General features: G+C 44.2%; 1 protein-coding gene and 1 long non-coding RNA gene across 2 annotated transcripts in view; one reads left to right on the plus strand and one right to left on the minus strand.

Annotated features, from left to right (window-relative positions):
* The window catches only part of LOC142256987 (indolethylamine N-methyltransferase-like), a 49,820-nt gene extending 42,017 nt beyond the window's left edge, over positions 1 to 7,803 (plus strand). The window contains exon 5 of the mRNA XM_075329025.1: positions 7,299 to 7,803. Coding sequence (XP_075185140.1) covers positions 7,299 to 7,722 — 424 coding nt within the window. The 3' untranslated portion in view covers positions 7,723 to 7,803. The remainder of the gene's footprint in view (positions 1 to 7,298) is intronic.
* LOC142256988 (uncharacterized) overlaps positions 1 to 12,168 on the minus strand; it is a 57,915-nt gene extending 45,747 nt beyond the window's left edge. The window contains exon 1 of the long non-coding RNA XR_012727586.1: positions 12,116 to 12,168. This is a non-coding gene — a long non-coding RNA (uncharacterized LOC142256988). The remainder of the gene's footprint in view (positions 1 to 12,115) is intronic.
* Between the last annotated feature and the right edge of the window lie 1,176 nt (positions 12,169 to 13,344).

Genomic DNA, 13,344 nt, shown 5'->3' on the forward strand with positions numbered 1-13,344 from the left:
CGACAGCATCAGCTGATAGTTTAGCCAGCCAGGCGGTAAAAAGCCGGCCTCACCACTCGACTTATAGTGTCAGCTGATTCAGTCAGGTGACCGCATCAGCTGATCATCGACAGGTCTGAGAGAGAGAAAAGAGAGCGAGAAAAGAGAGAGAAAATAAAGAGAGAAGAGAGAGGGAGAGAGAGAGAAGAGAGGAGAGGAGAGAGAGAAGAGGAGAGAAGAGAGAGAAGAGAGAGAGGAGAGAGAGAGAAGAGAGAGAGAAGAGAGAAAGAAGAGAGAGAAGGAAAGAGAGAGAGTAGAGAGAATAGAGAGAGATAGAGAGAGGAGAGAGAAGAGGAGAGAAGATGAGAGAAGAGAGAGAGAGAAGAGAGAGAGAGGAGAGAGCGGAGAGAGCAATGCAGCCTCATTCCGTGAACTGCTCCGATTTTAGAGGTTTGTCCCGCGGCTCACAGCTGATGTACGGTTTCTCCCCTCAGTGCATAATTAAATTATAATTATAAATAAATAATAAATATAATTTAAATTAAATTTTTTATCGGAATGGCCTGGACTCGAACTCGTGAACTAATTCTCCTAATGCAGTAGATCTAACCATTGAGCCACTGCCTCTAATGAAAAGCATAGTAAGATTTGGTAATCTTGACCTCTATATTGCACTAGAGAATCCAGAAGCAGATTGTTCAGCTGCAAGAATGGATGAATGGATGGGCGGATGGGCGGATGGATGGGCGGATGGATGGGCGGATGGATGGGCGGATGGATGGGCGGATGGATGGGCGGATGGATGGGCGGATGGATGGGCGGATGGGCAGGCAAAAACCGGCACTACCGCACTCATCACCGCACACACGCAGGCACCTTCACCCCAATCATCACAGCACATGCAGGCATTACCTCAGTGAGGTCCCCGCTGACATCGCGATTAATTTCAGTTGCTGCGTGAACCTGACACAGAGTGCTCGTGTTCTACGGCGCTCCTGTCAGCTTCATGTAGCAGAGCTGGATGCATCGCGGGACCTCTGTGGATTACGTCGGACCTGGAGGGGTATTTGGGGATTTTAATAAAATGGTGAAAGAGGGTGTTTTTTGTCTTTTATTCCAAATAAAGGATTTTTCGCTGTGTGTGTTTATTTACTTTCACTTACAGGTTAATCATGGAAAGTATCTCGGGGAGATACCTGTCATGATTAACCCCTTATTACCTCGATTGCCACTGCACCAGGGCAATTCGGGATGAGCTGGGTAGAGTCCTGAGACTATGGCATCTAATGGATGCGGCAATTCCGGGTGGCTGCTGGCTGATATTGTTAGGGTGGTGGGCTCCCCAAAATGTGGCGCTCCCCATCCTGACAATACCAGCCTCCAGCCGTGTGGCTTTATCCTGGCTGGTATCAAAATTGGGGGGAACCGCATTTTTTTTTTTATTTATTTATTTTACTGCACGATATAGACCCGCCCACCGGCGGCTGTGCTTGGTTGACAGCTGTCACTCATCATGGGGGCGTGTTTGACTGCAACCAATCATGGGCACCGGTGGGCGGGGAAGGCAGGGAATACCTGATTGAATAAGGAACGGCAGCCATTTTCAAAACAGGAAAAGCCGCCGGAGCTTTGTGACAACTGTGCAGTGCCGCGCCCGTGATCAGTGAGTAGGAAAGAGAGAGGGATTGTGCTGGGGAAACAGGATACAGATACGCAATGTGCGCACATAGCCTTACTGTGAAAAGCCACGCTTTTGGTGATCGAACCGTTATCGAATAGTAAGTCGAACTGCTGAACTTGAAGCAAATCGTTCGAGTTCGTCGAACGACTCGAAAACACCGACTAAAATCACTAGAATTTGAAATTGGCGAACCGTTCGAATCGAACATCGCTCAACTCTACTTACCACCAGTCTTTAACACTTTAGGAAAGCATGCCAGGTGTAGAGATTGGGCTGGCCATGATAGGGTTTTGATGTGGTGGTCCTTCATCCACACATTGATTGACCTACCTGTGTGGCATGGTGCATTGCCCTGCTGAAAAAAACAGTCCTCAGACTTGGGGAACATTGCCTGAGCAGAAGGAAGCAACTGTTTTCCAGGATAACCTTGTATGTGGCTTGATTCACACGTCCTTCAAAAAGTTTAATCTGCCCAATTCAAGCTTTGCTGAAGCATCCAACAGATCATCACTGATCCTCCACCAAATTTCACAGTGGGTGCAAGACGCTGTGGCTTGTATGCCTCTCCAGGTCTCCGCCTAACCATTAGATGACCAAGTGTTGGGCAAAGCTGAAAATTAGACTCATCAGAGAAGATTACCTTATGGTCTTTGGGAAATTTCAGCCTTGCTCTCCATTGCTTCTCATTGATGAAAGGCATTTTTCTAGCTTTACATGACCTGAGCCCTGCCTCCAGGAGCCTGTTACCAACTGTTCTTGTTGTGCACTTCACCCCAGCTGCCATTTGGGAGAGGGATACGGGTGTATGCCGTGCTTAAACCACAGAATCCAGAAGATTTAAAAAAAATCCCTTTATTTTCATAAGTCTACGCGTTTTAGAGATATTCTTCAGGACAAGAAAAATCATACATGTATGTATGGCATACACCCGTATCGCTTTCCCTGTTTAAAACACTATTAATTTTCGGGGCCGCTGCTGACACCACCGCTACTTGTGCAGAAGGGAGTTGTGACTGGCACAACCCTATCAGGTGAGTGTGTTCTCAGCACTAGTCAAAAACCCTATACCGGGTAACAACCTATTTTGCGCTTTCATTCCACAGTTACATCATGTTTTGTAGGTCTCGTTCATGCCCAATCTCCAGACCTGAACCCCATTGAAAACCTCTGGAATGTAATCATAAGGAAGATGGATAGTTAAAAGCCATCAAACCAAGAAGAACTGTTTACATTTTTGCACAAGGAGTGGCATAAGGTCACCCAAAATCAGTGTAACAGACTGGTGCCAGGATACATGAAAGCTGTGATTAAAAGTCATGGTTATTCCACAAAATATTGATTTCTGAACTCTTCCTGAGATAAAACATTATTAGTATTGTTGATTCTAAATGATTATGAACTTGTTTTCTTTGCATTATTGTGTTCTAAAAGCAACACATTGTTGTTGTTATTTTGACCATTTCTCATTTTCAGAAAAGAAATACAAAATGTATTGCTTGGAAATTCAGAGACGTTGTCAGTAGTTTATAGAATAAAAGAACAATTTACATTTCACTCAAAAATATAAACAGAAAAATCAGAAAAACTGACAATTTTGCAGTTGTCTCTTAACTTTTACCAGAGCTGTGAATATATATATATATATATATATATATATATATATATATATATATATATATATACAGTCAGGGCCAGAAATATTTGGACAGTGACACAAGTTTTGTTATTTTAGCTGTTTACAAAAACATGTTCAGAAATACAATTATATATATAATATGGGCTGAAAGTGCACACTCCCAGCTGCAATATGAGAGTTTTCACATCCAAATCGGAGAAAGGGTTTAGGAATCATAGCTCTGTAATGCATAGCCTCCTCTTTTTCAAGGGACCAAAAGTAATTGGACAAGGGACTCTAAGGGCTGCAATTAACTCTGAAGGCGTCTCCCTCGTTAACCTGTAATCAATGAAGTAGTTAAAAGGTCTGGGGTTGATTACAGGTGTGTGGTTTTGCATTTGGAAGCTGTTGCTGTGACCAGACAACATGCGGTCTAAGGAACTCTCAATTGAGGTGAAGCAGAACATCCTGAGGCTGAAAAAAAAGAAAAAATCCATCAGAGAGATAGCAGACATGCTTGGAGTAGCAAAATCAACAGTCGGGTACATTCTGAGAAAAAAGGAATTGACTGGTGAGCTTGGGAACTCAAAAAGGCCTGGGCGTCCACGGATGACAACAGTGGTGGATGATCGCCGCATACTTTCTTTGGTGAAGAAGAACCCGTTCACAACATCAACTGAAGTCCAGAACACTCTCAGTGAAGTAGGTGTATCTGTCTCTAAGTCAACAGTAAAGAGAAGACTCCATGAAAGTAAATACAAAGGGTTCACATCTAGATGCAAACCTTTCATCAATTCCAAAAATAGACAGGCCAGAGTTAAATTTGCTGAAAAACACCTCATGAAGCCAGCTCAGTTCTGGAAAAGTATTCTATGGACAGATGAGACAAAGATCAACCTGTACCAGAATGATGGGAAGAAAAAAGTTTGGAGAAGAAAGGGAACGGCACATGATCCAAGGCACACCACATCCTCTGTAAAACATGGTGGAGGCAACGTGATGGCATGGGCATGCATGGCTTTTAATGGCACTGGGTCACTTGTGTTTATTGATGACATAACAGCAGACAAGAGTAGCCGGATGAATTCTGAAGTGTACCGGGATAGACTTTCAGCCCAGATTCAGCCAAATGCCGCAAAGTTGATCGGACGGCGCTTCATAGTACAGATGGACAATGACCCCAAGTATACAGCCAAAGCTACCCAGGAGTTCATGAGTGCAAAAAAGTGGAACATTCTGCAATGGTCAAGTCAATCACCAGATCTTAACCCAATTGAGCATGCATTTCACTTGCTCAAATCCAGACTTAAGACGGAAAGACCCACAAACAAGCAAGACCTGAAGGCTGCGGCTGTAAAGGCCTGGCAAAGCATTAAGAAGGAGGAAACCCAGCGTTTGGTGATGTCCATGGGTTCCAGACTTAAGGCAGTGATTGCCTCCAAAGGATTCGCAACAAAATATTGAAAATAAAAATATTTTGTTTGGGTTTGGTTTATTTGTCCAATTACTTTTGACCTCCTAAAATGTGGAGTGTTTGTAAAGAAATGTGTACAATTCTTACAATTTCTATCAGATATTTTTGTTCAAACCTTCAAATTAAACATTACAATCTGCACTTGAATTCTGTTGTAGAGGTTTCATTTCAAATCCAATGTGGTGGCATGCAGAGCCCAACTCGCAAAAATTGTGTCACTGTCCAAAGATTTCTGGACCTAACTGTATATATATCTGAAGCTTTGTCACCATAGAAGGGGAGTCCCAGACACAATGTCTTGCATAGGGGGCCCAAGCTGTACTACACCCCCATATACTACATCAGTAATATACTACATCACTACATCCCTACATCCCCATATACTACATCAGTAATATACTACATTCTTACATATCTGTATACTACACCTGAAATATACTATATTACTAAATCCGCATATACTACAACTGTAATATGCTACATCACTACACCCCCATATACAACACCTGTAACATACTACATCCCTACATCCCTATATACTACACCTGTAATATACTACATCACTAAATCTGCATATAATACATCTGTAATATGCTACATCACTACACCTCCATATACTACACCTGTAATATATTACATCACTACACCCCCAATATTAGTCACCACTCACTTCCCCCTGTTTATTGTGCCCTTCTCAGGCTATTACAAAAAAATAGTCACCCCTCACCTCTCCGCACTGGCCCCTCAGCACTGCATCTTCTCTCTGCACGGGCCCCACATCATCGCTTCTTCTCTCCTCATGGGCCCCGCAGCACTTTCTTCTCTCTGCACAGGCCCGCTTCTTCTCTCCGCACAGGCCGCACATCAATGCTTCTTCTCTCTGCATGGGCCTTGCTTGTTTTTCCATATGGGCCCCGCAACATTGCTTCTTCTCCCAGCATGGGCCCCGCAGCACTGCTTTTTCTCTCCACATGAGCCTCGCTTCTTCTCTCTGCATGGGCCCCGCAGCACTGCTTCTTCTCTCCACATGAGCCTCGCTTCTTCTCTCTGCATGGGCCCCGCAGCACTGCTTCTTTTCTCCACATGAGTCTCGCTTCTTTTCTCTGCATGGGCCCCACAGCACTGCTTCTTCTCTCCACATGAGCCTCGCTTCTTCTCTCTGCATGGGCCCCGCAGCACTGCTTCTTCTCTCCACATGAGTCTCGCTTCTTCTCTCTGCATGGGCCCCACAGCACTGCTTCTTCTCTCCACATTAGCCTCGCTTCTTCTCTCTGCATGGGCCCTGCAGCACTGCTTCTTCTCTCCACATGAGCCTCGCTTCTTCTCTCTGAATGGGCCCCGCCGCACTGCTTCTTCTCTCCATATGAGCCTCACTTCTTCTCTCTGCATGGGCCCCGCAGCACTGCTTCTTCTCTTCACATGAGTCTCGCTTCTTCTCTCTGCATGGGCCCCGCAGCACTGCTTCTTATCTCCACATGAGCCTCGCTTCTTATCTCCGCATGGGCCTTGCAGCACTGCGTCTCTTACACGAGCCACGCTTCTTCTCTCTGCTCGGGCCCTGCAAGACCGCTGCTTCTACCAACAGGAACTTTTCAAATGACACAGGCGCGCATGTTGTACTGATAACATCAGGGTGCACACGTGTGTGTCACAGAGAAAGTGCTGGGCAGGAAACAGAGGGCAGACAGCTCTGTTCTGTACATATCTGTGCAGCGACGTCGCCGAACAATATCTCCTTCAAGGGGGAGGTGCATTCGGTGTCACAGCTCTGTCACCTCGACGTCCAATAGAAGCGGAGGGGCGGAGATGAGCGGAATGTAACATCCCACCCACCTCCTTCCTTCCGCATTGCCGATGGACGCAGGTAAGGAGATGTTTGTTGTTCTTGCGGTGTCACACATAGCGATCTGTGCTGCCGCAGGAACGACAAACAACATCGTACCTGCAGCAGCAGCGATATTAAGGAAAGGAGCGACGTGTCAACGATCACCATTTTTGAACGATTTTGCGATCATTGATTGTCGCTCCTTGGTGTCACACGCTGCGATGTCGCTACCGGCGCTGGATGTGCGTCACTAACGAAGTGACCCCCAACGATATATCGGTAACGATGTTGCAGCATGTAAAACCCCCTTGAGACAGAATCTTTAATGCAGGTAACAAGTTGATTAAAAGCATCTAAGTGTCTGTAGGAGCCAGAACTCTTAATGGTTTGTAGGGGATTGAATACTTATCTCTGTAAAATGAAAATAAAGTTATATAATTTAGAGAATGTAATTTTCTGGCTTTTATTTTTTATATTCTATCTCTCACAGTTAAAATTAACCTACCCTTAAAATTATAGTTTGTTCATATCTTTGTCAGTGGGCAAACTTTCAAAATCAGCAAGGGATCAAATACTTATTTCCCCCACTGTACAATAGGCGGATTCAATAGTTTTCTCCAGTGCTGGAAGCTGATGAACCAGCGCTAACCACTAAGCTCTAATGTCATGTGATTCAATATTGACCGTGGGACAATCATCATCATCAGTTTCCCATTTCTTTCAGAGATCTGTTACAGGACAAAGAAGGAAAAGTGAGATCAGCCCTTCAACATGTTCTGAAATGTGACCTCGAGAAAGAAGATATCATGGATCCGATCGTCTTACCACCGGCAGATTGTGTCCTCTCTTTTGTGCTCCTTGATGCTATCAGCAAAGACCAAGATGATTACATGAGATATCTCAGGAAGTTCTCATCTTTGCTGAAGCCTGGAGGCCACATGATATTAATTGGGGGTTTAGGTATGACATATTACACAATCGGGGAACACAAGTTTCATGGTTTCACTTATGATGAGGATTTTGCCAGGAAAACTCTGGTTGGAGAAGGTTTTATCATTGACCGCTGTGTGATTAAAAAGAGAATGGATGTGAATGAGCACACTGACTATAAGGCCATGATGTTCATTGCAGCTCACAGAGAGACATAGATCTGAGATGACACAAGATGAGTCTCCATGTCAAGTGTTATATGTAATACTTATATCCTCCCATTAAAGCCATAACACGAAGTTTTTTTGTTGTTTTTTTTACCCTAAATCTGTGTACATGTGTATGTAGTGTAGTATGTGATTATTAGTATATTACGGAAAAGAGTGGGAGGGAAAAGTCAGCTCACTATGTGTCTGTTGAATCAATAAAAAATTGGAGAGGAGCATGAATCTTCTGAGCTGGCGTATGTGAATGTTGAGATGGTAAGGTGAAGAGATTGTAATGAGATTGTATGCCCCCTTAAGATCAAGTTTCGTAAACCACTTAGCCACCTTTAAGGCCCATTTACACACAACAATATTGCTAACGAGATATCATCGGGGTCACGGTGTTCATGTCGCAAATCCGGCATCGTTAGCGTCATTGTTGCGTGTAACAGCTAGGAGCAAGTGTTAACAATCAAAAATACTCACCTAATCGTTGATCGTTGACACGTCATTCATTTTCAAGATCTCTTTGTTTGTTGTGGACATAGGTTGTTTGTCATTCCTGAGGCAGCACACATCGCTACGTGTGACACCCCGGGAATGACGAACAACAACTTACCTGCGTCCTCCGGCAACAAGGTGGGCGTGTCGATAATACGGCTGCTCTCCGCCCCTCCGCTTCTATTGGACGCCTGCCGTGTGATGTCACTGTGACGCCGCACGAACTGCCCCCTTAGAAAAGATGTTTTTCGCTGGCCACAGCGACGTCACTTGGAAGATAAGGCCGTGTGACGGGGCCTAGCGATATTGTGCTCCATGGGCAGCGATTTGCCCGTGACGCACATACAATGGGGGCGAATGCGATTGGCAGCAACATCGCTGCTTGTAAAGATGTCTTTACTCTGGAAAACAGGTCTGACATCAGGGGTAATGGATACTGATATTTAACATTGATTTTATTAAGGAGACGATAGTCAATACAAGGTCTCAATGACCCATCATTCTTGGACACAAAGAAAAAAACGGCACCCAACGGGGACGAGGATGGTCTAATATGACCTTTTTCCAATGACTCCTTAACCCTAGAACGCATACCTGGGGCTTCGCAGGCCTGCTAGGTTACTTGTTTTCTATGGTTGATTTCTATGGTTGCGCGTTCTAGGGTTAATATAAGGTCACATAGCATCATGTTCGGGCACAGATAAATTGAAAATCTGTCCCTTAGGAAATTTGCAACCTGGCACTAATTCAATGGCCTAATCACACTCCCTGTGGGGAACAAGGAATCAGAACCAGTCTCATTAAACACGTCAAGGAAATCTGACAAATATTCTTGTACATCGTTGTGGCTGAGAAGAAATAGACAGCACAGAAAGATCATTATGCACACATTGACAACCCCAACTAACCACAGACAAGGATCTCCAATCTAGAACTGGATTATGGGTCTGCAGCCAAGAGAATCCCAGTACCAAAATATCATTCAAGTTATGTAATACTAAAAATGTACAATCCTCCTGATGAGCTGGCGCCACCTTCATAGTCATCTGAGTCAAAACTGGGGTTTATTTTCAGCTAAGGGAGTAGCATCAATGCCCCTTAAAGGAATAGGAGTTTGCAAAGGCACCATAGGAAAACCACAATTCTTAGCAAACCCAAAATCTATCAAGTTCAGGGCGGCCTCTGAATCAAGAAAGACCATAGCTGAAAATGAGGATTAAGAGCAAATACAAGAGACGGACAAAAGAAATTTAAGTTGCACAGTACCCACAGTAAACGAACAAGCAAATCTTTTTTTCCCATTTTGGGCAGACAAATATTGTGAGACGCGTCTCCACAATAGAAACACAACTTGTTCTTCCATCTAAAACCCTGCCGCTCAGCATTAGAGAGAACACTATCACACTGCATAGGCTCTGAAGACTGTTCCTCAAGCAATACATCAGCACGTATCGTTTTGTGCTTGCGTAAACGTCTATCAATCTGAATTGCTAAAGTCATAGAGGCATCAAGACCAGAAGGGATAGGAAATCCCACCATAACATCCTTCACTGCATCCGCGAGACCTTTACGAAAAAGTGCCGCAAGTGCATCATCATTCCATTTGGTAAGGACCACCCACTTTCTGAATTTCTGACAAAAAATTTCAGCGGAATCCTGACCTTGGATTAAAGCCGAGAAGGCCTTCTCAGCTTGATCAATTACATTGGGTTCATCATACAACAAACCCAGGGCCTGAAAAAAGGGATCCACAGTAGCAAGAATCGGCTCATCAGGAGCCAAAGAAAAGGCCCAGTCCTGAAGGTCACGGCGCAACAAGGAGATAACAATCCTAACCTGCTACATGGGACTCCCTGAGGACTTAAGTCTTAAGGCAAAAAATAATTTATAATTATTTCTAAAGTTCAGGAAGTTAGACCTATTCCCCAAGAACAATTCAGGAACAGGAATTTTAGGTTCCAAAACAGGTGTCTGTCTAAGATAAGCTGATATTGCCTAAACCTCAGAGGAGAGATGCTCAACACGCTCAGCCAACTGTTTAGTATCAATACCAGCAGAAGGTCTTCCATGAAACCCAAAAATAAGAGGGAAAAAAAAATTCCTTCTTTTGAGTACCTGTTTTTTTTGTTTGGCTGGTTATACTGTTATGATCTGGTCACCGTGGATGATCACAAAAATCCCATCAGCAGAAAAAACACAAGAGTAGTTGGAACCTGAGCTGACCGCAATCCCCCATCTGTCATACCACACTAGAAGTAGCCGTGGAGTCTTCCTAAACACACCTAGATGCCACGTTACTACACCTCACAGATAGAAATGAGGAAACCTATCTTGCCTCAGAGTAGTCCCCAAAGGAATAGCAAGCCCTCAACATATAAAGCCAATGGTGATGTAAGAAAACACAATACACAGATAGGAAATATAGATTAGCAAAGGCGAAGCCAGACTTCCTGGATAGAGCAGGACAGGAGAGATAACTGATTGGGGTCAGGGAAAACCCTGCAGAAAAAATACCAATCTCCTGATATCAAAAAAGACCCTGAGACCACACGGTCTCTACCCCACTATATCAGGTACTCTGGTAACTAATGGGAAAAACAAAATACAAAAAACCCCACAAGAAATACAAAATTCCAAATAATCAAATAGAACAGGGAGAATCTACCTTTTCTTGCAGTGAGACCTGCAAAAGGGAAACCCCCATGCTCATCAAAACAGAGAGACAATTCCTCTCCTGAAAGAAAACAGACTTTAAGCAAAACAAAAAGAAAAAAAAACACCCTTAGGTGTGGATCAGGCAATAAAGCAATTAAGTAGCAACTTCTCTGGAATGGGACAGGCACAGAAGAAATGGAACGACAACTCAAAGCTAATTCAGAAACAAAGGAACAGAATCTATAACCGACCCCAGCAGCAGACACTGCTCTACTATGTAACACAGGCTGATCTGAAATTGGGCTTCCCAAACTCCCAATTAATTCCCACACCTGTTGAAACACAGTCAGCTTCACCCCCAGTTTTGACCACCAGAGGGAGGTCTAAACCCGTACCCCCTCAGATAACATTCACAACATACACATCTACCAAGGGCACAGATCAATAGAGGCATTTTATCTTTCAAAATAAAGCATCGCATTTGTAACATCATGATATTGTCAATGACATGTAACCCTTGACATCAGCAGCACTCATGCAGTCCAACATAAGGACACTGTTACCACAATATTTCACTGTAAGCACTGTAATAGTGAGCCCTCTCTATCAGATAATAAACAGTATTCCCAAGACAACTATCACTGAAGGTAGTCAGAAAAGCAATAAAGAACAATTAGCAATAAAAAATTTTCCTCAGAATTTCCATGCAGACCCCATAATGCTGAGCCATCTTGTCCCATGGTTCACCAGGTGTAACACCCTTACCGGCGACCCCGCACTATCTTTCCCCTCTTTCATGGTAAGGACACCAGCACTCCCATGTGTTCAGTGGTGGCTGCCCCGACCTCATTGCATGAAGCTGTCTCCCATGGCCTGCACATTCCACACAAGACTTTTGGGAGCACTCACAGAGATAAATCTGCGACAGATCTGTGGTTGCAGTGAAATTGTGGACAATCAGTGCCAGGTTTGTGGCTGTGTACAAATGGAACAATATGTCCATGATTTCACTGCAACCACAGATTTGCCAAAGATTTATCTCTGTGTGTGACGGGGTGTATGAAACTCTTAAGAAAAGGGTGAGCACCTTTTCTTAAGAGGTCAGAGCTCCCTAACCTGGAAGTGCCTATCAGGCTATGGCTGAGAGGCACCCAGTATTTAAGGAACCCATCCCTTATGGGAGGTGCTTGGGCAACATGGTCTAATCCTAGAGAGGCATTGGTAGTAGTGATGGGCGGATCAAACTTACCTGAGTGCCAGACCCAGGTGTGAAGTTCCAGGTGCTGATCTGGATCCGGCACTTGAGAAATAAAAAAAAAGGATAAATAAACAAGAGTGAAGCAAGAGCTTCAACTTACAGAGGCTCTGGCACAGCTGCATACTGGATCCACGGCCGCTCATTCTTCTTCTGGGGTCGCTCATTCCCTCATTTACCTGCACACCGGCAGTCCTGGCATCTATGATTAGTTGCAGTGAGATGCACCCCCAGCCTATGTGACAGTGTCTGATGCAGCCAATCACAGGTGCTGTCTGCGCGTCACTATCATGGTATAAAAAGAAATAAATGAGTAAAACAATTGGCATAGGCTCCCCCCATATTATGATACCCAGCACATATAAAACAATAAAGTCTGCAGTCTGCAGCCTCCAGCACTGCGCTTATCTTGTCTGTGTATTAAACTAAGAGGAACCATATGCGCCTTTTTTATTTAAAGAGTAATTAAAAAAAAATAGCTTGCGGTCACCTTAATTTTGATACCCAGCCAAGATAAAGCTCAGCAGTTGGGGACTGGTTTTCTCAGGCTGGGGAGACCCATGCTTATTGGGCCACCTGCAGTCTAACAATATCAGCCTGCAGCCGCCAGAAATTGTCACATCTCTTAGATGTGGTATGCCTGGCACTTTACCTGGCTCTTCCCAATTGCCATGGTGTAGTGGCAATCATGGTAATAAGGTGTTCATAACAGCCTGCAGCTGCCACTAAACCATAGATTAGTAACGGGAGGCATATATGAGACCCCTCAAAAACAAACACATCTTCTACCTGTGACCGCAACTAACCTGACCTCACGTGATCTCAGTAAAATCAGTGACCCCACCTCCGGTTGGGGTCACCAAGTTTAATGAAGTACCCTGAGGTCAAGTTACCTTCAGTCACAGGTAGAGGACCATGCAAACCTTTCTGCTGTGACTGAAATGAACCTGAGTAACGTCATCACTGAGGACAGCTCATTCTCTGCTTGCAGTTACACAGTGCAGACATGTTCCATGATTGCATGTTGTAATATCATATGTAGCAGAGCTGAACCGTCATGGGTCATCGGTTTGATTACATTGGCCCTGCAGAGGTGTTTTTTTGGGGGTTAATAAATTGGCGAAATAGTTTTTTTTGTCTTTTATTTTAAGTAAAGGATTTTTTCTGTGTTTGTTACAGAGTAGTATTGGGGGATGGTATAAATACAAGACAGCATGACTCCC

This window comes from Anomaloglossus baeobatrachus, chromosome 11 (genome assembly GCF_048569485.1).
Source record: "Anomaloglossus baeobatrachus isolate aAnoBae1 chromosome 11, aAnoBae1.hap1, whole genome shotgun sequence".
Taxonomy (NCBI): Eukaryota; Metazoa; Chordata; class Amphibia; order Anura; family Aromobatidae; genus Anomaloglossus; species Anomaloglossus baeobatrachus.